This window comes from Salvelinus fontinalis, chromosome 14 (genome assembly GCF_029448725.1).
Source record: "Salvelinus fontinalis isolate EN_2023a chromosome 14, ASM2944872v1, whole genome shotgun sequence".
In the NCBI taxonomy this organism is placed as follows: Eukaryota; Metazoa; Chordata; class Actinopteri; order Salmoniformes; family Salmonidae; genus Salvelinus; species Salvelinus fontinalis.
Window position 1 is genome coordinate 3125039 of NC_074678.1, and position 26380 is coordinate 3151418.

The 26380-nt window shown below is 44.1% G+C and overlaps 1 protein-coding gene across 16 annotated transcripts in view; it reads left to right on the plus strand.

The window, feature by feature from the left end:
- LOC129869391 (disks large homolog 1-like) overlaps positions 1 to 21392 on the plus strand; it is a 282157-nt gene extending 260765 nt beyond the window's left edge. For 12 of the 16 annotated variants that reach the window (XM_055943757.1, XM_055943763.1, XM_055943760.1 and 9 more), the window contains 9 exons: positions 551 to 617; positions 5716 to 5815; positions 10162 to 10203; positions 12750 to 12800; positions 14647 to 14748; positions 14912 to 15084; positions 15196 to 15305; positions 17750 to 17841; positions 18026 to 21392. In XM_055943757.1, coding sequence (XP_055799732.1) covers positions 551 to 617; positions 5716 to 5815; positions 10162 to 10203; positions 12750 to 12800; positions 14647 to 14748; positions 14912 to 15084; positions 15196 to 15305; positions 17750 to 17841; positions 18026 to 18132 — 844 coding nt within the window. In that variant the 3' untranslated portion in view covers positions 18133 to 21392. Of the gene's footprint in view, positions 1 to 550; positions 618 to 5715; positions 5816 to 6241; positions 6264 to 10161; positions 10204 to 12749; positions 12801 to 14646; positions 14749 to 14911; positions 15085 to 15195; positions 15306 to 17749; positions 17842 to 18025 lie in introns of all 16 variants that reach the window. The other 4 variants (XM_055943762.1, XM_055943768.1, XM_055943769.1 and 1 more) reach the window with 2 other exon arrangements.
- Positions 21393 to 26380: the final 4988 nt, after the last annotated feature.

Genomic DNA, 26380 nt, shown 5'->3' on the forward strand with positions numbered 1-26380 from the left:
CTGGGGTATTGCCATATTCTGCAGTGATGTCCTCATTGTAAAGGAAAGAAGGAAATGATTCACATTTTAAAGCTTTGTAGCGCTTTGTAGACTTGCTCTGTAGGATTAAATACAATGAAAAAGCAGCGCAAAAGGGAAAAAATACACTTTGGATTCTGCTAATATTTCCTTCGGGGTCTCATTTAAATTAAATAAAAAGGTAGGAGGGACTTAATTACTGGTACTTTTTTTATGATGCTGCCATCTAGGCTCTCACAGAGTTGGGGAAATTAAAAAGGTTTCCCCTTAAGGCAACTGATTTATCCCTCTGATGACTGAATCATCCCGTCCCCCTCTACTCCTCAATCTCAGCAGAGCACTGTGGAAGTTACTAGAGAGACGGGAATCAAGATCTGAGTCTTCACACACGCAATACCCCGGCTGAAAATAGCCAGCTTGTTTCAAGGCACGATATGTTCAATGTTTAATCAGTGACCCATGGGTGCAGCCCTCGCTCTTCTCTTCTCCCTTTTCCTGTCTTCTCACCCCCTTTCTCTTTTTTGTCCTACAGGGTTGAAAAAAAAGAGAGAGCGCGGTTAAAGACAGTCAAATTCAACGCCCGGTCTCAAGACAAAGTGGTGAGTTTTAGGTGACCCGTAGAGGATCTCTGTCATGTGAACTATAGTGGATCTCTGTTAGGTAACCCGTAGAGGATCTCTGTCATGTGAACTATAGTGGATCTCTGTTAGGTAACCCGTAGAGGATCTCTGTCATGTGAACTATAGTGGATCTCTGTTAGGTGACCCGTAGAGGATCTCTGTCATGTGAACTGTAGTGGATCTCTGTTAGGTGACCCGTAGTGGATCTCTGTCATGTGAACTATAGTGGATCTCTGTTAGGTGACCCGTAGAGGATCTCTGTCATGTGAACTGTAGTGGATCTCTGTTAGGTGACCCGTAGTGGATCTCTGTCATGTGAACTATAGTGGATCTCTGTTAGGTAACCCGTAGAGGATCTCTGTCATGTGAACTATAGTGGATCTCTGTTAGGTGACCCGTAGAGGATCTCTGTCATGTGAACTATAGTGGATCTCTGTTAGGTAACCCGTAGAGGATCTCTGTCATGTGAACTATAGTGGATCTCTGTTAGGTGACCCGTAGAGGATCTCTGTCATGTGAACTGTAGTGGATCTCTGTTAGGTGACCCGTAGAGGATCTCTGTCATGTGAACTGTAGTGGATCTCTGTTAGGTGACCAGTAGAGGATCTCTGTTAGGTGACCCGTAGAGGATCTCTGTTAGGTGACCCGTAGAGGATCTCTGTTACAGTATCAATACTATAATGGTAATATTAGTTACAATAAGATATTCTTCAAGATAGTTGTAGTTTTAAGCTTTGTGAAAATCCATAAACACTTCCGTAAAACTAAATCACACATCATTACCAACGTTATCCCGTGATCTACTATTATACCAGGTGTTGACAATCGTCTCACGTCATCAGTATGACTGGTTCAGAGCAGTTTTACTAATGACTTACAGCAGTGGTCCTCAACCTTCTTGAGTTAGTGTGCCACCAACTGAATGTTGCTCTGCCCAGAGTAACCCTGAAGTAACCCTTCATGTGCATTTTACCAATGATCTCATGAGTCTTATCAAGTACCCTGTGTGGATAGGCCAGGTACCCTGTGTGGATAGGCCAGGTACCCTGTGTGGATAGGCCAGGTACCCTGTGTGGATAGGCCAGGTACCCTGTGTGGATAGGCCAGGTACCCCGTGTGGATAGGCCAGGTACCCCGTGTGGATAGGCCAGGTACCCCGAGGGGTCCTAATAACCCCGGTTTGGGAACCAAGGACTTAGATTGCACCTCCACACGTAGGGCTGATTTTAAAGTCAGAAACCAGTGAGTCACGGTTCATCAGAAAGAACACAACCTTTTTAAAACTGAACATGCCACTTTTCATTACACTACACTGACCTATTACTTTATTTGATATAGATACAATAGTTTTGCAGTTTATAATATTTTAGGCAGGAATACGAACGTGAGATCCACACAGATTTCAAGTTAGCATTCCATCCATAATTATATTGTGAAGCTGTTTTTTTTTGTGTTTTTTTTTCACATGACCAAAATGAACCTACCATTTACTGTTTAATGTACAAATGACTGTTTAATGTACTAATCTCTGGCTGTCTGAGGTGGTCTGTGTGTGAGAGGCTGTATAGTTAACAGCATGTCCAGATCTCCCGGCGAGAGAGAACACTCTAGTTATTCAGCTAAAATATATCCCCACCTCTGAGTCTCTCAGAGGAGAACTGTGCTGCGTCGACACACTGGTACGTTTCATCCACATGCACAGATTCTACACAGAGCTGATCAGTGGCCGTATTCACAGTACGTCTCAGATCCTGATCGAGGATCAGATTTCACCTCGTAATAATCATGATCTAAAAGGCAAAACTGTTCCTAGATCAACACTCCTGTTCTGAGACTCTTTATGAATAAGGGAGATCATTATATTGTTATATCGTGGGTTGATGTGATTCATGGGTGCTCTGAGGAGGGCTGATCTAGGATCTGTTTTGTATTAAATAAGAGTATATGGACAGGGGGGAAGCTGATCCTAGATTAGGACTCCTACTCTTTCCCTGATGAATCTGCACAGACCTGTGTAGATAGAATGTGTTATGTGGAAGGCATCTTTGTGTTGTAACATGGCACCCAGACAAATGCATGGCCCGTATAGTGCAGAGGCCTGATATACGCTTGCCATTGATGTCAAACTGCTTCCACTACCTACTCTCACCAACCACCTCTCTCCTTTCTACTTTCCATGCATACAATCCAACCTCACCTTCCTCACATTTTTTCTCCTTGCTTTTTTGTGTGTTGATCAGTTTCTTAAATCTAGCTGAAGCAATTGATCCTTTATGGTGATGTAGGAAGGGATCTTGTTTTTATAAATGAGTGTCTAAAAAATCTTGATACAAGGAGCGTGATACTTCCTTTATACACAAGGAGCGTGATACTTCCTTTATACACAAGGAGTGTGATACTTCCTTTATATACAAGGAGCGTGATACTTCCTTTATACACAAGGAGCGTGATACTTCCTTCCTTTATACACAAGGAGCGTGATACTTCCTTCCTTTATACACAAGGAGTGTGATACTTCCTTTATACACAAGGAGTGTGATACTTCCTTTATATACAAGGAGCGTGATACTTCCTTCCTTTATACACAAGGAGCGTGATACTTCCTTCCTTTATATACAAGGAGCGTGATACTTCCTTCATTTATACACACTGAGCGTGATACTTCCTTCCTTTATACACAAGGAGCGTGATACTTCCTTTATACACAAGGAGCGTGATACTTCCTTCCTTTATACACAAGGAGCGTGATACTTCCTTTATACACAAGGAGCGTGATACTTCCTTCCTTTATACACAAGGAGCGTGATACTTCCTTCCTTTATACACAAGGAGCGTGATACTTCCTTTATACACAAGGAGCGTGATACTTCCTTCCTTTATACACAAGGAGTGTGATACTTCCTTCCTTTATACACAAGGAGCGTGATACTTCCTTTATACACAAGGAGCGTGATACTTCCTTCCTTTATACACAAGGAGCGTGATACTTCCTTTATACACAAGGAGCGTGATACTTCCTTCCTTTATATACAAGGAGCGTGATACTTCCTTCCTTTATACACAAGGAGCGTAATACTTCCTTCCTTTATACACAAGGAGCGTAATACTTCCTTCCTTTATACACAAGGAGCGTGATACTTCCTTCATTTATACACAAGGAGCGTGATACTTCCTTCCTTTATACACACTGAGCGTGATACTTCCTTCATTTATACACAAGGAGCGTGATACTTCCTTTATACACAAGGAGCGTGATACTTCCTTTATACACAAGGAGCGTGATACTTCCTTCCTTTATACACAAGGAGCGTGATACTTCCTTCCTTTATACACAAGGAGCGTGATACTTCCTTCCTTTATACACAAGGAGCGTGATACTTCCTTCCTTTATACACAAGGAGCGTGATACTTCCTTCCTTTATATACAAGGAGCGTGATACTTCCTTCCTTTATATACAAGGAGCGTGATACTTCCTTCCTTTATACACAAGGAGCGTGATACTTCCTTTATACACAAGGAGCGTGATACTTCCTTCCTTTACACAAGGAGTGTGATACTTCCTTCCTTTATACACAAGGAGCGTGATACTTCCTTTATACACAAGGAGCGTGATACTTCCTTTATACACAAGGAGCGTGATACTTCCTTCCTTTATACACAAGGAGCGTGATACTTCCTTCCTTTACACAAGGAGTGTGATACTTCCTTTATACACAAGGAGCGTGATACTTCCTTTATACACAAGGAGCGTGATACTTCCTTTATACACAAGGAGCGTGATACTTCCTTTATACACAAGGAGCGTGATACTTCCTTCCTTTATACACAAGGAGCGTGATACTTCCTTCCTTTATACACAAGGAGCGTGATACTTCCTTCCTTTACACACAAGGAGCGTGATACTTCCTTCCTTTATACACAAGGAGCGTGATACTTCCTTTATACACAAGGAGCGTGATACTTCCTTCCTTTATACACAAGGAGCGTGATACTTCCTTTATACACAAGGAGCGTGATACTTCCTTTATACACAAGGAGCGTGATACTTCCTTTCCTTTGCATGCTTAGACAGAGTATTGGGATAGTGTTGAAGACTTTGAACCTTTCTCACTCCAATCCTTCTTCCTGCTTTAATTCAGTATGGCTATGGGATGGCTTCATCCTTCTTCCTGCTTTAATTCAGTATGACTATGGGATGTCTTCATCCTTCCTGCTTTAATTCAGTATGGCTATGGGATGTCTTCATCCTTCCTGCTGTAATTCAGTATGGCTATGGGATGTCTTCATCCTTCTTCCTGCTTTAATTCAGTATGGCTATGGGATGTCTTCATCCTTCCTGCTGTAATTCAGTATGGCTATGGGATGTCTTCATCCTTCTTCCTGCTTTAATTCAGTATGGCTATGGGATGTCTTCATCCTTCTTCCTGCTTTAATTCAGTATGGCTATGGGATGTCTTCATCCTTCTTCCTGCTTTAATTCAGTATGGCTATGGGATGTCTTCATCCTTCTTCCTGCTTTAATTCAGTATGGCTATGGGATGTCTTCATCCTTCTTCCTGCTTTAATTCAGTATGGCTATGGGATGTCTTCATCCTTCCTGCTGTAATTCAGTATGGCTATGGGATGTCTTCATCCTTCTTCCTGCTGTAATTCAGTATGGCTATGGGATGTCTTTTTACTAATTTGTCATTTATTTGGTCAAATGTCTGAAAGTTTCTTTTCATTTACTGAGCTGACTCGGTAGCCATCGCGGTCTAAAATACTTATTCTGTTGTCGTTCAATTCATCTAGATCATAATTTCAAGTTACCCTAATCTGAAGCTATAGAGTTAACTTGACTCAAAAAGTCAAAGTCATCTGGACTCAAAGGTCAGAATTACTTCCTGCTTCATGGTAACAGATTGTCAGTTGTGTGCACTTAAACTAAGATGTCTGCCAAGTCCAGCTCAGAGGATTGTGGGTAACTGTCCTGGGTTTGTTTTGTTTACACCAATACTAGACACCTCCCTCCATCCTTCCCTTTCTTGTTTGACCCCGTCCCACCCTCCATCCCCCCCTCACTCTCTTCCCCAGCAGTCATTCAATGACAAGCGTAAAAAGAACTTATTTTCCCGAAAGTTCCCTTTCTACAACAAGAGCAAGGAGCACAGCGAGCAGGAAACGAGCGATGTTGACCGTAAGTAAAGCGTTATGGAGACGGACGGTCGCTAGAACAGTAGGTCAGGGCAGCCTCACGCACAGGAACCGTACAGGAACCACCAGACACAACACCTAGCCCTGCAGCAGCTAACCCTAGTACCAAGGTAGAGCATTGGGCTTTAATAACTAGAACCATGACCACCAGGAAAGACTCCGGGCCCCAAGTTGTAACCATACTTAGCTCAACCATCTCTCTAAACCATAGCTCTACCTCAGGACTCCTCTGTGGACTTGGGCCTGCATCTCCGCTCCAGTAACATTGCTCATTGATTTATCAGTTGGTTGGTCTGACCATTTGGGTTCAGTGCAGCGCTGCGGTCGTTGTGTCTGGTGGTTGAACAGCGTGTTATGCTCCAGTAATGAATGTCTCTCTTGTGGTTGTGTCTCTTGTTTTGTTTCACAGGACCCTGATGACAAAGGACTGAGTAAGTCACACAAGGTTTTCCACTGTCACACAACCAACCATCTACAGCTCATCCCAGGCCCCGCAGTCATATAATATTGTCATCCAAGTCCTTAATAGGACATTCACGGTCATCAACACCTCTCATAGACATCCAGCTTCTAACGCTTTGACAGTCGGCTTAGTTTAATGACTAACATATACAGCGGTGTGCTTGTACTTCTATTCTCTGAACACATAGCATCCACATAACACTACATAGCATCCACATAACACTACATAGCATTCACATACCACTACATAGCATCCACATAACACTACATAGCATTCACATAACACTACATAGCATCCACATAACACTACATAGCATTCACATAACACTACATAGCATCCACATAACACTACATAGCATTCACATAACACTACATAGCATCCACATAACACTACATAGCATTCACATAACACTACATAGCATCCACATAACACTACATAGCATTCACATAACACTACATAGCATCCACATAACACTACATAGCATTCACATAACACTACATAGCATCCACATAACACTACATAGCATCCACATAACACTACATAGCATCCACATAACACTACATAGCATCCACATAACACTACATAGCATCCACATAACACTACATAGCATCCACATAACGCTACATAGCATTCACATAACACTACATAGCATCCACATAACACTACATAGCATCCACATAACACTACATAGCATTCACATACCACTACATAGCATCCACATAACACTACATAGCATTCACATAACGCTACATAGCATCCACATAACACTACATAGCATCCACATAACACTACATAGCATTCACATAACACTACATAGCATCCACATAACACTACATAGCATTCACATACCACTACATAGCATCCACATAACACTACATAGCATTCACATAACGCTACATAGCATCCACATAACACTACATAGCATCCACATAACACTACATAGCATTCACATACCGCTACATAGCATCCACATAACACTACATAGCATCCACATAACACTACATAGCATTCACATACCACTACATTGCATCCACATAACGCTACATTGCATCCACATAACACTACATAGCATCCACACAACACTACATAGCATCCACATAACGCTGCATTGCATCCACATAACACTACATAGCCCAACGCATCCACATAACGCTACATAGCATCCACATAACACTACATAGCCCAACGCATCCACATAACGCTACATAGCATCCACATACCGCTACATAGCCCAACGCATCCACATAACGCTACATAGCATCCACATAACACTACATAGCCCAACGCATCCACATAACACTACATAGCATCCACATAACACTACATAGCCCAACGCATCCACATAACACTACATAGCATCCACATAACACTACATAGCATCCACATAACACTACATAGCATCCACATAACACTACATAGCATCCACATAACACTACATAGCATCCACATAACACTGTACACTGTGTTCAAACAGCAGGACATCGGGGTCGTTAGGTAGACAGCACAACAATACTAATATCATCAGCACACTGAATCATGCAGTGTGGTGATGTCACTTAATCAGTGATGATTCATTGGTGGGTATTGTGCGGCAGATCGTGCAGGCTGATTTTTTCCACTGTTACAGGCTCCTCCTTAGAGAGTAGCACTACTATTGCTATTTACTTCCCCTTACTCAGCGTAGATGGAGATGGGCTAATTTAGAAACAAGTACAGTAGAACCGATGGTTCTCAACATACAGTAGAACCGATGGTTCTCAACATACAGTAGAACAGATGGTTCTCAACGTACAGTAGAACAGATGGTTCTCCACGTACAGTAGAACAGATGCTTCTCAACATACAGTAGAACAGATGGTTCTCAACGTAGAGTAGAACAGATGGTTCTCAGCATACAGTAGAACAGATGGTTCTCAACGTACAGTAGAACAGATGGTTCTCAACGTACAGTAGAACAGATGGTTCTCAACATACAGTAGAACAGATGGTTCTCAACGTACAATAGAGTAGTGGTCCCCAGCCTTCTTGAGTTAGTGTGCCACCAACTGAATGTTGCTCTGCCCAGAGTAACCCTGAAGTAACCCTTCATGTGCATTTTACCAGTAACACATGATTTCATGAGTCTTATCAAGTACCTCATGTGGATAGGCCAAGTACTCCCAGGGGTCCTAGTACACCCTGTGGATAGGCCAAGTACCCCCAGGGGTCCTAATACTCCCTGTGGATAGGCCAAGTACCCCCAGGGGTCCTAGTACTCCCTGTGGATAGGCCAAGTACCCCCAGGGGTCCTAATACTCCCTGTGGATAGGCCAAGTACCCCCAGGGGTCCTAGTACTCCCTGTGGATAGGCCAAGTACCCCCAGGGGTCCTAATACTCCCTGTGGATAGGCCAAGTACCCCCAGGGGTCCTAATACTCCCTGTGGATAGGCCAAGTACCCCCAGGGGTCCTAATACTCCCTGTGGATAGGCCAAGTACCCCCAGGGGTCCTAGTACTCCTGATTGGGAACCACTGCAGTAGAGAAAACAGTCATTAGAATAATCTAAGGGACCTAATAGACATACAATAAAGTCTGCTGTGTAGTCCAGGAGACTCTGTAACATATCAGAGTAACTCTGATGGTATGTTAGAGGTGTCATATCACTGTTTGAGTTTATTTTATTTCTACAGGGACAGTGCACATTAATCAACATTTCAGTAAAAGTGACGGTTTTAGCCAGCCGGCTAATTTTCAACCGCAGTCCCTGGGCAGGTTATTAAAAACAATTACAATATAGACAATCATTGAGCAGTGAGCACACGCAGAGCAACATAGGACAAGCAAGACATAGCATACAGACAGAGCAACATAGGACAAGCAAGACATAGCATACAGACAGAGCAACATAGGACAAGCAAGACGTAGCATACAGACAGAGCAACATAGAACAAGCAAGACGTATCATACAGACAGAGCAACATAGAACAAGCAAGACGTAGCATACAGACAGAGCAACATAGAACAAGCAAGACGTAGCATACAGACAGAGCAACATAGAACAAGCAAGACGTAGCATACAGACAGAGCAACATAGAACAAGCAAGACGTAGCATACAGACAGAGCAACATAGAACAAGCAAGACGTAGCATACAGACAGAGCAACATAGAACAAGCAAGACGTAGCATACAGACAGAGCAACATAGAACAAGCAAGACGTAGCATACAGACAGAGCAACATAGAACAAAAAGCAGAATTGTCAGAATCACCTTGGTGTTGGGGTCCTTTCCGTTTAATGTATTTCTGTTCCACCCCTTGGCTGTCTTAAGAACCTTCAGGAGTCCTGGATGTTGTGCTATTTCAACCATCATTTAAATTAAAAACATATTTTTACTTCACCTTTTATTTATTCAGGTGAGATATAATCTATTTTACAAGAGAGACTTGATCCAAAATGACCGCAGGGTCACCGTGTTGGAAAGAAAAGCATGACAACACACATTAACATTGTATGAAGGTCCATGATCTTGACATGGTCATTCACCTTGATGTGATAGGACCTACCGTGATCTAATGGAAGGATGCAAGAGGAAGGTCTCCCAGATATACCGTCATAATGCCCTTCACATAATACTGCCCTTCACATAATACTGCCCTTCACATAATACTGCCCTTCACAAAACCTAACTTCAGAAAGCACAATACAATGTTCCCACCTCCATCTCCTTACGGTTCCTAGCACTGCCCTCTCCTGGTGTTCCTGGGTATCTCTGTGTCTTCATGTTGTCACCTTGTATTAAGTTACCTCCATAGACGTCATCGGTGGGAGGGGTGTATCTGTAAATGTGTTTCTGTGGTGCTGACATTCCCTTTGTTATACTTTCAGAGCATGTTACCTCTAACGCCAGTGATAGTGAAAGTAGTTACCGTAAGTTCTGGTGTGCCTCTCCTTCCCTCTCTCCATCCCTCTCTCCTTTCCTTTCTCCATCCCTCTCTCCTTTCCTTTCTCCCTCTCTCCTTTCCTTTCTTCATCCCTCTCTCCTTTCCTTTCTTCATCCCTCTCTCCTTTCCTTTCTTCATCCCTCTCCTTTCCTTTCTACATCCCTCTCTCCATCCCTCTCTCCATCCCTCTCTCCTTTCCTTTCTCCATCCCTCTCTCCTTTCCTTTCTTCATCCCTCTCTCCTTTCCTTTCTCCATCCCTCTCTCCTTCCCTCTCTCATCCCTCTCTCCTTTCCTTTTTCCATCCCTCTCTCCTTTCCTTTCTCCATCCCTCTCTCCTTTCCTTTCTCCATCCCTCTCTCCTTTCCTTTCTACATCCCTCTCTCCTTTCTCCATTCCTTTCCTTTCTCCATCCCTCTCTCCTTTCCTTTCTCCATCCCCCTCTCCTTTCCTTTCTCCATCCATCTCTCCTTTCCTTTCTCCATCCCTCTTTCCTTTCCTTTCTCCATCCCTCTTTCCTTTCTCCATCCCCCTCTCCTTTCCTTTCTCCATCCATCTCTCCTTTCCTTTCTCCATCCCTCTCTCCTTTCCTTTCTCCATCCCTCTCTACTTTCCTTTCTCCATCCCTCTCTCCTTTCCTCTCTCCATCCCTCTCTCCTTCCCTCTCTCCTTCCCTCTTTCCCTCTCTCTGTCCCTCTCTCCTTTCCTTTCTCCATCCCTCTCCTTTCCTTTCTCCATCCCTTTCTCCTTTCCTTTCTCCATCCCTCTCTCCTTTCCTTTCTCCATCCCTCTCTCCTTTCCTTTCTCCATCCCTCTCTCCTTTCCTTTCTCCATCCCTCTCTCCTTTCCTTTCTCCATCCCTCTCTCCTTTCCTTTCTCCATCCCTCTCTCCTTCCCTCTTTCCCTCTCTCTGTCCCTCTCTCCTTTCCTTTCTCCATCCCTCTCCTTTCCTTTCTCCATCCCTTTCTCCATTCCTTTCTCCATCCCTCTCTCCTTTCCTTTCTCCATCCCTCTCTCCTTTCCTTTCTCCATCCCTCTCTCCTTTCCTTTCTCCATCCCTCTCTCCTTTCCTTTCTCCATCCCTCTCTCCTTTCCTTTCTCCATCCCTCTCTCCTTTCCTTTCTCCATCCCTCTCTCCTTTCCTTTCTCCATCCCTCTCTCCTTTCCTTTCTCCATCCCTCTCTCCGTCCCTCTCTCCTTCCCTCCGTCCCTCTCTCCATCCCTCTCTCCATCTCTCCCTCTGTCGACCGTTGGCTCTATTCTGTAATGAGTTGTTTTTCTGCTTCTCTGTCATCATGTTGCTGGTGCTCTATCTACTGTGTGTGTTTGGTCTGAGCAGCATTCTGAGGGTCACACGTTAAGAGTCCCCAAGCTGCTTCCTTCATGGATGCATGTTGCAATAGCAGTCATTTTAGGAGGTTTACTGGACTGCTATGAAACTGATGTGGCTCTTTAGCAGTGTGTTTGTGTGAGAACATAGAAAGAGTCTATAGTGTGCTCTGCTCTCTACTGCTGTTAAATCTACTGCTGTTAAATCTACTGCTGTTAAATCTACTGATGTTAAATCTACTGCCGTTAAATCTACTGCCGTTAAATCTACTGCCGTTAAATCTACTGCCGTTAAATCTACTGCCGTTAAATCTGCTGCCGTTAAATCTACTGCCGTTAAATCTGCTGCCGTTAAATCTGCTGCCGTTAAATCTGCTGCCGTTAAATCTGCTGCCGTTAAATCTACTGCCGTTAAATCTGCTGCCGTTAAATCTGCTGCCGTTAAATCTGCTGCCGTTAAATCTGCTGCCGTTAAATCTACTGCCGTTAAATCTGCTGCCGTTAGATCTACAGCCGTTAAATCTACAGCCGTTAAATCTGCTGATGTTAAATCTGCTGATGTTAAATCTGCTGATGTTAAATCTGCTGATGTTAAATCTACAGCTGTTAAATCTGCTGCCGTTAAATCTGCTGCCGTTAAATCTGCTGCCGTTAAATCTGCTGCCGTTAAATCTGCTGCCGTTAAATCTGCTGCCGTTAAATCTGCTGCCGTTAAATCTGCTGCCGTTAAATCTGCTGCCGTTAAATCTGCTGCCGTTAAATCTACTGCCGTTAAATCTGCTGCCGTTAAATCTGCTGCCGTTAAATCTGCTGCCGTTAAATCTACTGCCGTTAGATCTACTGCCGTTAGATCTACAGCCGTTAGATCTACAGCCGTTAAATCTGCTGCCGTTAAATCTGCTGCCGTTAAATCTGCTGCCGTTAAATCTGCTGCCGTTAAATCTGCTGCCGTTAAATCTGCTGCCGTTAAATCTGCTGCCGTTAAATCTGCTGCCGTTAAATCTAGTGCCGTTAAATCTAGTGCCGTTAAATCTGCTGCTGTTAAATCTACACTGATTTGATAGATTACAACAGGCAAATACTAGTAGACAAACACACACTCATAGCATGCCGACAGCTAGTCTAGCTCCTAACCCTAATCACAGTGGCCACTGCACCGATACTGTTCGTCTAAACATGGTCACCTGTTCTGTCCGTCCAATCAGGTGGCCAGGAGGAGTACGTCCTGTCCTATGAGCCAGTCACACAGCAGGAAGGTAAGACACAGCTTACATCCTCATCTCTGTCACACATCACCTGACACACACACACACATCACCTGACACACACACATCACCTGACACACACACACACATCACCTGACACACACACATCACCTGACACACACACATCACCTGACACACACACATCACCTGTCACACACACATCACCTGATACTCACACATCACCTGTCACACAACACATCACCTGTCACACAACACATCACCTGTCACACAGCAGCAGTATCTTGGGGCATCTCAGATGTCACTTCCCCATTATAGTTGGTTGGTTATCTCACTTAGTTAGTTGGTTATCTCACTTAGAGTTAGTTGGTTATCTCACTTAGAGTTAGTTGGTTATCTCACTTAGAGTTAGTTGGTTATCTCTGTTAGTTGGTTATCTCTGTTAGAGTTAGTTGGTTATCTCTGTTAGAATTAGTTGGTTATCTCTGTTAGAGTTAGTTGGTTATCTCTGTTAGAGTTAGTTGGTTATCTATGTTAGAGTTAGTTGGTTATCTCTGTTAGAGTTAGTTGGTTATCTCTGTTAGAGTTAGTTGGTTATCTCACTTAGAGTTAGTTGGTTATCTCTGTTAGTTGGTTATCTCTGTTAGAGTTAGTTGGTTATCTCTGTTAGAATTAGTTGGTTATCTCTGTTAGAATTAGTTGGTTATCTCACTTAGAGTTAGTTGGTTATCTCACTTAGAGTTAGTTGGTTATCTCACTTAGAGTTAGTTGGTTATCTCACTTAGAGTTAGTTGGTTATCTCTGTTAGTTGGTTATCTCTGTTAGAGTTAGTTGGTTATCTCTGTTAGAATTAGTTGGTTATCTCACTTAGAGATAGTTGGTTATCTCAGTTAGAGATAGTTGGTTATCTCTGTTAGAGATAGTTGGTTATCTCACTTAGAGATAGTTGGTTATCTCACTTAGAGTTAGTTGGTTATCTCACTTAGAGTTAGTTGGTTATCTCCGTTAGAGATAGTTGGTCATCTCTGTTAGCGATAGTTGGTTATCTCGGTTAGAGATAGTTGGTTATCTCTGTTAGAGATAGTTGGTTATCTCTGTTAGAGATAGTTGGTTATCTCTGTTAGAGATAGTTGGTTATCTCTGTTAGAGATAGTTGGTTATCTCTGTTAGAGATAGTTGGTTATCTCTGTTAGAGATAGTTGGTTATCGCTGTTAGAGATAGTTGGTTATCGCTGTTAGAGTTAGTTGGTTATCGCTGTTAGAGATGGTTGGTTATCTCTGTTAGAGATATTTGGTTATCTCACTTAGAGTTAGTTGGTTATCTCTGTTAGAGATAGTTGGTTATCTCTGTTAGAGTTAGTTGGTTATCTCTGTTAGAGTTAGTTGGTTATCTCTGTTAGAGATAGTTGGTTATCACTGTTAGAGTTAGTTGGTTATCTCTGTTAGAGTTAGTTGGTTATCTCTGTTAGAGTTAGTTGGTTATCTCACTTAGAGTTAGTTGGTTATCTCACTTAGAGTTAGTTGGTTATCTCTGTTAGAGATAGTTGGTTATCTCTGTTAGAGATAGTTGGTTATCTCTGTTAGAGATAGTTGGTTATCTCTGTTAGAGTTAATTGGTTATCTCTGTTAGAGATAGTTGGTTATCTCTGTTAGAGATAGTTGGTTATCTCTGTTAGAGATAGTTGGTTATCTCTGTTAGAGATAGTTGGTTATCTCTGTTAGAGATAGTTGGTTATCTCTGTTAGAGATAGTTGGTTATCTCTGTTAGAGATAGTTGGTTATCTCTGTTAGAGATAGTTGGTTATCTCTGTTAGAGATAGTTGGTTATCTCACTGTAAGTGCAGTGTTGTTACAGTCCATCTCTCTTGTGTCTGTCCAGTGAACTACACACGGCCTGTCATCATCCTGGGGCCAATGAAAGACCGCATCAATGATGACCTCATCTCAGAGTTCCCCGACAAATTTGGGTCCTGTGTCCCACGTGAGTACCAATGTTTTTGTCACATACACAATTTTATGTTTTTATGTTGACCGTTCTCGTCTTGTACCTAGATGTGTGATAACCAGTTCATCAGGGCCGTCGGTAATTAAATATATTAAAACAAATGTAAATACATCTTCATTGTCTTTGTCCGGTTATTCAGACACGACCAGACCGAAGCGGGATTACGAAGTGGATGCCAGAGACTACCATTTTGTGGTGTCCAGGGAGCAGATGGAGAAAGACATCCAGGACCACAAGTTCATTGAGGCGGGCCAGTACAACAACCACCTGTATGGAACCAGTGTCCAGTCTGTACGGGAGGTCGCTGAGAAGGTGAACGGAGAGGAAGAGGAGGAAAAGAGGAGGATGAGGAGACGAGGAGGAAGAGTCAGCATACGGCTATGTTGTGATGACATGTCTTAACTCTCTCTTTCTTATGTCCAGGGGAAGCATTGCATCCTGGATGTTTCAGGCAACGCCATCAAGCGATTGCAATCGACCATGCTCTACCCCATCGCTATTTTCATCAAGCCCAAGTCTGTGGAGAATATCCTGTAAGTTATTTTGATTCAACATTTCATTTTCATATTAAGAGGCCAACGTCCTCTGCCCTAGGGGATGATGGGTATTAAGAGGCCAACGTCCTCTGCCCTAGGGGATGATGGGTATTAAGAGGCCAACGTCCTCTGCCCTAGGGGATGATGGGTATTAAGAGGCCAACGTCCTCTGCCCTAGGGGATGATGGGTATTAAGAGGCCAACGTCCTCTGCCCTAGGGGATGATGGGTATTAAGAGGCCAACGTCCTCTGCCCTAGGGGATGATGGGTATTAAGAGGCCAATGTCGTCTGCCCTAGGGGATGATGGGTATTAAGAGGCCAAAGTCTTCTGCCCTAGGGGATGGTGGGTATTAAGAGGCCAAAGTCTTCTGCCCTAGGGGATGATGGGTATTAAGAGGCCAACGTCCTCTGCCCTAGGGGATGATGGGTATTAAGAGGCCAACGTCTTCTGCCCTAGGGGATGGTGGGTATTAAGAGGCCAAAGTTTTCTGCCCTAGGGGATGGTGGGAATTAAGAGGCCAAAGTCCTCTGCCCTAGGGGATGGTGGGTATTAAGAGATATACAGTGCCTTCGGAAAGTATTCAGACCCCTTGACTTTTTCCACATTTTATTACGTTACAGCCTTATTATAAAATGTATTTGGTTTTTTCCCTCATTAATCTACACACAATAACCATAATGACAAAGCAAAAACAAGTTTTAAGACATTTTTGATAATTTATAAAAAATAAAACACTGAAATATGACATTTACATAATTATTCAGACCCTTCACCCAGTGCTTTGTTGAAGCACCTTTGGCAGCGATTACAGCCTTGAGTCTTTTTGGGTATGACGTTACAAGCTTGGCACACCTGTATTTGGGGAGTTTCTCCCATTCTTATCTGCAGATCCTCTCAAACTTTGTCAGGTTGGGTGGGGACTGTTGCTGCAAAGCTATTTCCAGATCTGTTAGATGGGGTTCAAGTTCGGTCTCTGGCTGGGCCACTCAAGAACATTCAGAGACTTGTCCCGAAGACACTCGTGCGTAATCTTGGCTGTGTGCTTAGGGTCGTTGTCCTGTTGGAAAGTGAACCTTCGCCCCAGTCTGAGGTCCTGAGTGCTCTGGAGCAGGTTTTCATCAAGGATCTCTCTGTACTTTGCTCCGTTCATCTTTGCCTCGATCCTGACTAGTTTCCAAGTCCTTGCCGCTGAGAAAAATCCCCACCACATGAGGCTGCCACCACCATGCATCACCTTAGGGATAGTGCCAGGTTTCCTTCAGACATGACGCTTGGAATTCAGGCCAAAGAGTTCCATCTGGGTTTCATCAGACCAGAGAATCTTGTTTCTCATGGCACCTTAGGTGCCTTTTGGCAAACTCCAAGCGGGCTGTCATGTGCCTTACACTGAGGAGTGGCTTCTGTCTGGCCACTACCATAAAGGCCTGATTGGTGTAGTGCTGCAGAGATGGTTGTACTTCTTGAAGGTTCTCCCATCTCCACAGAGGAACTCTGGAGCTCTGTCAGAGTGACCATCGGGTTCATGGTCACCTCCCTGACCAAGACCCTTCTCCCCCGATTGCTCAGTTTAGCCAGGCGGCCAGCTTTAGGAAGAGTCTTGGTGCTTATTCCAAACCTTTTCCATTTAAGAATGATGGAGGCCACTGTGTTTTTAGGGACGTTCAATGCTGCAGAAATGTTTTGGTACCCTTCCCCAGATCTGTGCCTCAACACAAACCTATCTCGGTGCTCTACGGACAATTCCTTTGACCTCATGGCTTGGTTTTTGCTCTGACATGCACTGTCAACTGTAGGACCTTATATAGACAAGTGTGTGCCTTTCCAAATCATGTCCAATCAATTGAATTTACCACAGGTGGACTCCAATCACTTTGTAGAAACATCTCAAGGATGTTCAATGGAAACAGGATGCACCTGAGATCAATTTCGAGTCTCATAGCAAAGGGTTTGAATACTTATGTAAATACGGTATTTCTGTTTTTTATATTTAATACATTTGCAAACATTTCAAAAAACCTGTTTCCACTTTGTCATAATGGGGTATTGTGTGTAGATTGATAAATATTTGTATTCATTTAATCCATTTTAGAATAAAGCTGTAATGTAACAACATGTGGAAAAAAAGTCAAGGGGTCTGAATACTTTCCAAAGACATTGTATATAGGGCAACATCTTAGTCATCCTCTCTCTCTCTCTTTCTCTCTCACCTCTTCCTGTCTCTCTCTCCTTCTCGCCCTCTCTCTCTCCTCCATCTCTCGTTCTTTCTCTCCCCCTCTCTCGCCTCTCTCCCTCTCTCTCACTCTTTCTTTCTCTCGCTCGCCTCTCTCCCCTTCTCGCCCTCGCTCTCTCTGTCTCTCTCTTTCTCTCTCCCCCTATCTCCTCTGTCTCTCTCTCTCTCTCTCACACACTCTCTCTTTCTCTCTGTATCTCTCTCTCTAGGGAGATGAATAAGAGGCTAACAGAGGACCAGGGGAGGAAGACCTTTGACCGAGCCATGAAGCTGGAGCAGGAGTTCACTGAGCACTTCACTGGTGAGTCCAGCCCCCCCTCACCACTGCAGTCTCAACCTCTTCAGCATCAAGTAGTTGATGTCTCAGTTCCCTGAATGAACTAATGGGCAAAATACGGGAAAGCCTGTCCCAGCTATACTATAAATATATTTAGTATGTTTTACATGTTGTGTCTAATGTGTGTCGGCTCTGTGTGTCGTTGCAGCTATAGTCCAGGGGGACTCTCTGGAGGAGATTTATAACACGGTGAAGAGGATCATCGAGGAGCAGTCAGGACCCTTCATCTGGGTGCCTGCCAAGGACAAGTTGTGAAGGAGGACAGAAGAGATGACCTTTTTTTTTGATGCCGTCCTCATTTTCTTCTTTGATTTTAGGTCTAATTTTATGCCCTGAGCATAGGACCCCCCCTTCACTTATACCCCCTCCCCCGCTGCCGTCCTGCTCCCCTCTGTCACACTGGCTGGTTGTTACATTAGTGTCTGGGGATCTGATCACGCATAGACCCACACACACACACACACACACACAATTCTTTAATGTTTTCTTTATAACACACACAAAATTCTTTAATGTTTTCTTTATCACACACACACACTCTCTCTCTCTCTCTGGTGTTTTCTTGGGCTGTCCTTGTCTCTGGATGTTTTTCCTGCTAAGGAGGTACGGGCTTTGGCGACCAGCATCTTATGGGGAGATTTTTATGGTACAAGTCCTTAATGTTTAAGGAACATGATTTAGATGCATATATATACAAATAATAAATCATTTCTTGTACTTTTTTTTTTTTCTTCATATTATTGAAAGGGAATGCATTAATGTGTGGGTTAGTAAAGGAGATGACATGAGGCTAAACATTGCACGTTATAGCTTTAAAAAGAGCATGTTTCAGAGTGTTCTGATCATTCCCTCATCATGTTTTCCCTCGTCATGTTTTTGTTGTTCTTTAGTTGTCCTTTGTCTCTGCTCACATGACAGCCATACTATTCAAACTGCACAGAGGGACCTGAGGTTAGAGAGTGATGAGTGGACTTCACTCTGGCACACGAGGCTGTTTCTTATCATAGCCGCCTTCACTGACTTTACGATCCCTGTTGATTTGATTCTGTTCTTTGTCAATAAGATTTTGGGTGGTTCATTTCCTGAACAGGAATAGAGTAAATGAAAGTCTGTTTTTTAAACTGACTCCAGGTGTATTAGTAGTAGTAGGAAGGAAGCAAAAACCGAAAGAATTTATTGTACACTGAGATTTTAACGTATATTTAACCCTCAGTCTACTGCCTATTTTGTTATAATAAAAAGTCTATATTGAGCTTTACTTTAAAACTCATACAGCTATGGGGAATTATTTTCTTTGCCATGTTGAACGTATAAATATGAATATATATATATATATATAAATATATTTTCCTTTACTTTCACCAACACCTATCGGTTTCAGTTAGTTTCTTATGCATTCAGTAGAGCAGAGGAGACCTGTGGTCCTGAGTCAGGTCCCTCTGTAAGGCCAGAGAATGGGGTTATGGTTAGGGTTGGGACACACGTACACCCCCTAACTCTGAACTCCGCTGACTGGCTGGAGTGTGAACTGTGTTGGTGAAGCAGTGGAAATGTAAAGTAACCGACATGGTGGCCGCTGGTTCTCCTCTCCCCCTCTCCATGTCCACTTCCCTGGTTCTCCTCTTCCCCCTCTCCATGTCCACTTCCCTGGTTCTCCTCTCCCCCTCTCCATGTCCACTTCCCTGGTTCTCCGCTCCCCCTCTCCATGTCCACTTCCCTGGTTCTCCTCTCCCCCTCTCCATGTCCACTTCCCTGGTTCTCCTCTCCCCCTCTCCATGTCCACTTCCCTGGTTCTCCTCTCCCCCTCTCCATGTCCACTTCCCTGGTTCTCCTCTTCCCCCTCTCCATGTCCACTTCGCTGGTTCTCCTCTCCCCCTCTCCATGTCCACTTCCCTGGTTCTCCTCTCCCCCTCTCCATGTCCACTTCCCTGGTTCTCCTCTCCCTCTCTCCATGTCCACTTCCCTGGTTCTCCTCTTCCCCCTCTCCATGTCCACTTCCCTGGTTCTCCTCTCCCCTCTCCATGTCCACTTCCCTGGTTCTCCTCTTCCCCCTCTCCATGTCCACTTCCCTGGTTCTCCTCTCCCCCTCTCCATGTCCACTTCCCTGGTTCTCCTCTCCCCCCTCTCCATGTCCACTTCCCTGGTTCTCCCCTCTCCATGTCCACTTCCCTGGTTCTCCTCTCCCCCTCTCCATGTCCACTTCCCTGGTTCTCCTCTCCCCCTCTCTATGTCCACTTCCCTGGTTCTCCTCTCCCCCTCTCCATGTCCACTTCCCTGGTTCTCCTCTTCCCCCTCTCCATGTCCACTTCCCTGGTTCTCCCCTCTCCATGTCCACTTCCCTGGTTCTCCTCTCCCCCCTCTCCATGTCCACTTCCCTGGTTCTCCTCTCCCCCTCTCCATGTCCACTTCCCTGGTTCTCCTCTCCCCCTCTCCATGTCCACTTCCCTGGTTCTCCTCTTCCCCTCTCCATGTCCACTTCCCTGGTTCTCCTCTTCCCCCTCTCCATGTCCACTTCCCTGGTTCTCCCCTCTCCATGTCCACTTCCCTGGTTCTCCTCTCCCCCCTCTCCATGTCCACTTCCCTGGTTCTCCTCTCCCCCCTCTCCATGTCCACTTCCCTGGTTCTCCTCTCCCCCTCTCCATGTCCACTTCCCTGGTTCTCCTCTCCCCCCTCTCCATGTCCACTTCCCTGGTTCTCCTCTCCCCCCTCTCCATGTCCACTTCCCTGGTTCTCCTCTCCCCCCTCTCCATGTCCACTTCCCTGGTTCTCCTCTCCCCCCTCTCCATGTCCACTTCCCTGGTTCTCCTCTTCCCCCTCTCCATGTCCACTTCCCTGGTTCTCCTCTTCCCCCTCTCCATGTCCACTTCCCTGGTTCTCCTCTCCCCCTCTCCATGTCCACTTCCCTGGTTCTCCTCTTCCCCCTCTCCATGTCCACTTCCCTGGTTCTCCTCTTCCCCCTCTCCATGTCCACTTCCCTGGTTCTCCTCTCCCCCTCTCCATGTCCACTTCCCTGGTTCTCCTCTCCCCCTCTCCATGTCCACTTCCCTGCCAGTTTCCTTTTTTCATGTGATGATGTGCATGGTTTTTAAAAGCAGTAGTCCTTTATTAAATAACAAACGAGGGGGGGAAAGGAAGGGTCTGTGTTCACCGAGGATTGTGACGTCATATCTTCAAGCTCCGCAAGGGGATCGTTCAGACAGACACACACTGGAGTAGACAGTCCTCGAGTGTGTGTGTGGACATGGCCGTTGTTCGTATCTGAAGGGGGAAAGATCTAACAATGCGCTCCGAAGCGTAAAGCCTTTAACTGTCCTCCGGAGGGCGCCGTGCCGGAATCCTCCCTCCCTCTCCTGCTTCCACAAAGATGATTGTTTTCTATAAGACTTGTTCTTGTTCTTCACCACCTCACCACTGCTTTCTATCTCACTTTTTGGATTCGAGTTTGTAAATAATCCCTTTCCTGATTCATTCAATTTGTCATAGAGGCCTGTCTATAAATCCTTTCTCATACATCATAGTGCTGTGGGTCTCTTCCTTCTAGATGTCTCTCTCTCTCTCTCTGTGTGTTGGGGAAGCTACTCTGAACATATCATTTACTTCACACTGGAAGAAGTTAAGCTACACTTAAGAAAAATATAGTTTACTTAATTACTTAGAAAAACTAGTTAACTACGTCCTTTCCCAATCTTTTCTTAGTGAAAAATGATCCTTTCGAAATCTGAGTTGTAATCGACTGCAAGAACAGAACCATCTGGAGTCAGATGTTAACAGAATGTGTAATATATTAAACATACAAACTGTTTCAGGTGATAATTGGGCAGTCCTGATGCTGAAAAATAAAGGAACTTCTTGCCTACTTCATCCATATTTTATTTTTGTAAAGAAATGTGTGTGTAGAGTAGTTAGCTACACCGCTACATGGTAAAAAAATATATATATATTAACTACTGAAAACACAACCTAGATTTGAATTTAGTGCAACCAAACTACTGTAAAATTGAGTTAAATTACAAGTTTAAATACTTGTAGTTCACTACTCCAACACTGTGTGTGTTATTCTCTCTACCTCTTTAGTGAAACTCTTAAGTTAATGGTGTCCTGTTTCTCATTTGATTTAACCAGAGTAGTCCACTCAGACATGATTTAACCAGAGTAGTCCACTCAGATATGATTTAACCAGAGTAGTCCACTCAGACATGATTTAACCAGAGTAGTCCACTCAGACATGATTTAACCAGAGTAGTCCACTCAGATATGATTTAACCAGAGTAGTCCACTCAGACATGATTTAACCAGATTAGTAGTCCACTCAGATATGATTTAACCAGAGTAGTAGTCCACTCAGACATGATTTAACCAGAGTAGTCCACTCAGACATGATTTAACCAGAGTAGTAGTCCACTCAGACATGATTTAACCAGAGTAGTCCACTCAGACATGATTTAACCAGAGTAGTCCACTCAGACATGATTTAACCAGAGTAGTCCACTCAGACATGATTTAACCAGAGTAGTAGTCCACTCAGACATGATTTAACCAGAGTAGTAGTCCACTCAGACATGATTTAACCAGAGTAGTCCACTCAGACATGATTTAACCAGAGTAGTCCACTCAGACATGATTTAACCAGATTAGTAGTCCACTCAGATATGATTTAACCAGAGTAGTCCACTCAGACATGATTTAACCAGAGTAGTAGTCCACTCAGACATGATTTAACCAGAGTAGTCCACTCAGACATGATTTAACCAGAGTAGTCCACTCAGACATGATTTAACCAGAGTAGTAGTCCACTCAGACATGATTTAACCAGAGTAGTCCACTCAGACATGATTTAACCAGAGTAGTCCACTCAGACATGATTTAACCAGAGTAGTCCACTCAGACATAAACACGTGTCACTGTAATCCAGAGTTCCGCATAAACATAAAACAAAAAAGTTACATGTGAAACATAAAAACAACAAAAAATAAGGCTTGTTTTTTCCCCATGTCCTACTTTGGTGAATATTAAAAAAAAATACTATTGTATGTGCTGATTTATATTCTTGGAATTAATAATTTAGCTCAAGCATATTATCCACTGTTTATAAGGTATAAAAGGACACCTGTTGTTTTGTTGTGAGTGTGTGGACATGTCTAATGTGTGTCTCGTCCAGTAGTTTAACTAAATGGATCACTCTGCTACTGTGATTGGCTACAACAGTGTGTTTGATCAATGAGAGCTTGGCACACAGACACACTCTCTCAGCATATCAACAGGTTCAAGTCCTAACTCGAGGCTCAGCAAGATGCGTTTCCTATTATAGACAGCTGTCGTGTTTTATGGGGCAATAAAGAACCGGTATCTGAAAGTGGATGGCAATAAGTGGGGTATATTGGAGTTGATGGTAAAGTACCACCACCGGACCGGAGGCATTAGATTGTTTTATGATGTACGTCTACTGTTGTACTGATTTATAGTTAGTAGTTCAGTCACTTGACGTTCCCGACCAAGAGGAATACTGAGACATGTAAAAAAAAAAATAGAACACCTGGACTTCCTCCATGGACCCTGAAGGGACCACAGACCCCAGTTTGGGAACCTCTACTGAATTATATATACACTACATGACCCAAATGTATGTGGACACTTGCTCGTTGAACAACTCATTCCAAAATCATGGGCATTAATTAACCCCCCTCCCCCCTTTGCTGCTATAAAAGCCTCCACTCTTCTGGGAAGGCTTTCCATTAGATTTTTGAACATTGCTGTGGGGATTTGCTTCCATTCAGCCACGAGCATTAGTGAGGTCGGGCACTGATGTTGGGCGATTAGGCCTGGCTCGTAGTCGCCGTTCCAATTCATCCCAAAGGTGTTCGATGGGGTTGAGGTCAGGGCTCTGTGCAGGCCAGTCAAGTTCTTCCACACCGATCTCGACAAACCATTTCTCTATGTGCCCGGGTGCATTGTTATGCTGTAACATGAAAGGGCCTTCCCCAAACGGTTGCCACAAAGTTGGAAGCACAGAATTGTCTAGAATGTCATTGTATGCATTAAGATTTCCCTTCTGGAACTAAGGAGCCAGAACCATGGAAAAACAGGCCCCAGACTATTATTACTCCTCCACCAAACTTTACAGTTGGCTCTATGTATTGGGGCAGGTAGCGTTCTCCTGACATCCACCAAACCCAGATTTGTCCATCAGACTGCCAGATGGTGAAGCGTGAATCATCACACCAGAGAACACGTTTCCAAGGCTCCGGAGTCCAATGGCGGCGAGCTTTACACCACTTCAGCCAACGCTTGGCATTGCGTATGTTGATCTTAGGCTTGCTCGGCCATGGAAATCCATTTGATGAAGCTCCCGAACAAACAGTTCTTGTGCTGAGGTTGCTTCCAGAGGCAGTTTGGAACTCGGACAATTTTTTCCCGCTTCAGCACTCGGCAGTCCCGTTCTGTGAGCTTGCGTGGTCTACCACTTCGCTGCTGAGACGTTGTTGCTCCTAGAAATTTCCACTATACAATAACATAACTTACAGTTGACCAGGGAAGACATTTGATTAACTGACTTGTTGGAAAGGTGGCATCCTTTGACGGTGCCACGTTGAAAGTCCCTGAGCTCTTCAGTAAGGTCATTCTATTGCCAATGTTTGTCTATGGAGATTGCATGGCTGTGTGCTTAATTTTATACACCTGTCAGCAACGGGTGTGGCTGAAATAGCCAAATCCACTAATTTGAAGGGGTGTCCACATACGTTTGGTGATTGTAGTGTATGTTCCCTAATTGCAAGTTAATAGGTAAAACACGTTTTTCAAAGCTACTACTAAATACCCAAGTAAGCCAGGTTACAATGGTTCACCTTGATTCTGATGTATACTGAACAAAAATATAAGTGTTGGTCCAATGTTTCATGAGCTGAAATAAAAGATCCCAAAAAAATCCATATGCATAAAGAGCTTATTTCTTTCAAATTCTATGTACAAATCTGTTTACATCCCTGTTAGTGAGCATTTCTCCTTTACCAAGATAATCCATCCACCTGACAGGTGTGGCATATCAAGAAGCTGATTAAACAGCAGGATCATTACACAGGTGCACCTTGTGCTGGGAACAATAAAAGACCACTCTAAAATGTGTAGTTGTGTCATACAACACATTGTCACAGATGTCTCAAGTGTTGAGGGAGTGGGCAATTGGCATGCTGACTGCATGAATGTCCACCAGAGCTGTTGCCAGAGAATTGAATGTTAATTTCTCTATCATAAGCCACCTCCAAAGTCATTTTAGAGAATTTCACAGTACGTCAAACCGGCCTCACAACCGCAGACCAGTGTAAACCACGCAAGCCCAGGACCTCCACATCCGGCTTCTTCACCTGTGGGATCTTAGACCAGCCACCCGGACAGCTGATGAAACTGAGGAGTATTCCTGTCTGTAGTAGAGCCCTTTTGTGGGGAAAAACTCATTCTGATTGGCTGAGCCTGCCTCCCCAATGGGTGAGCCTGGCTCCCAAGTGGGTGGGCCTATGCCCTCCCAGGCCCACCCATGGCTGCCCAGTCATGTGAAATCCATAGATTAGGGCCTAATTCATTTATTTTAATTGACTAATATCCTTATGTGAACTGTAACTCAGTAAAATCGTTGTTTTTGTTGCATATTTTCAGCTGATGACAAACTGTAAGAAACCATCTCAGGTAAGCTTATCTGAGTGTTTGTCGTCCTCACCAGGGTCTTGTCCCTGACTGCAGATCGTAACCGACTTCAGTGTTGAAAATGCTCACCTTCGATGGCCACTGGCACGATGCAGAAGTGTGCTCTTCACGAATGAATCCCGGTTTCAACTGTACCGGGCAGATGGCAGACAACGTGTGTGGTGTCATGTGTGGGCGAGCGGTTTGCTGATGTCAACGTTGTGAACAAAATGCACATGGAACGTGGTGGCGGAGGGGTTATGGTATGGGCAGGCATAAGCTATGGACAATAAACACAATTGCATTTTATCGATGGCAATTTAAATGCACAGAGATACATTGACAAGATCCTGAGGCCCATTGTCGTGCCATTCCTCCACCGCCATCACCTCATGTTTCAGCATTATAATGCACTGCCCCATGTCACAAGGATCTGTACACAATTCCTGGAAGCTGAAAATGTACCAGTTCTTCCATGGCCTGCATTCTCACCAGACATGTCATCCATTGAGCATGTTTGGGATGCTCTGGATCGACACGTACGACAGCGTGTTCCAGTTCCTGCTAATATCCAGCAACTTCACACAGCCATTGAAGAGGAGTGGCACAGCATTCCACAGGCCACAATCAACAGCCTGATTAACTCTATGCAAAGGAGATGTGTCTCGCTGCATGAGCCGAATGGTGGTCACACCAGATACTGACTGGTTTTCTGATCCACACCCCTACCTTTTTAGGTATCTGTGACCATCAGATGCATATCTGTATTCCAAGTCATGTGAAATCCATAGATTAGGGCCTAATGAATGAATTTAAATTGACTGATTTC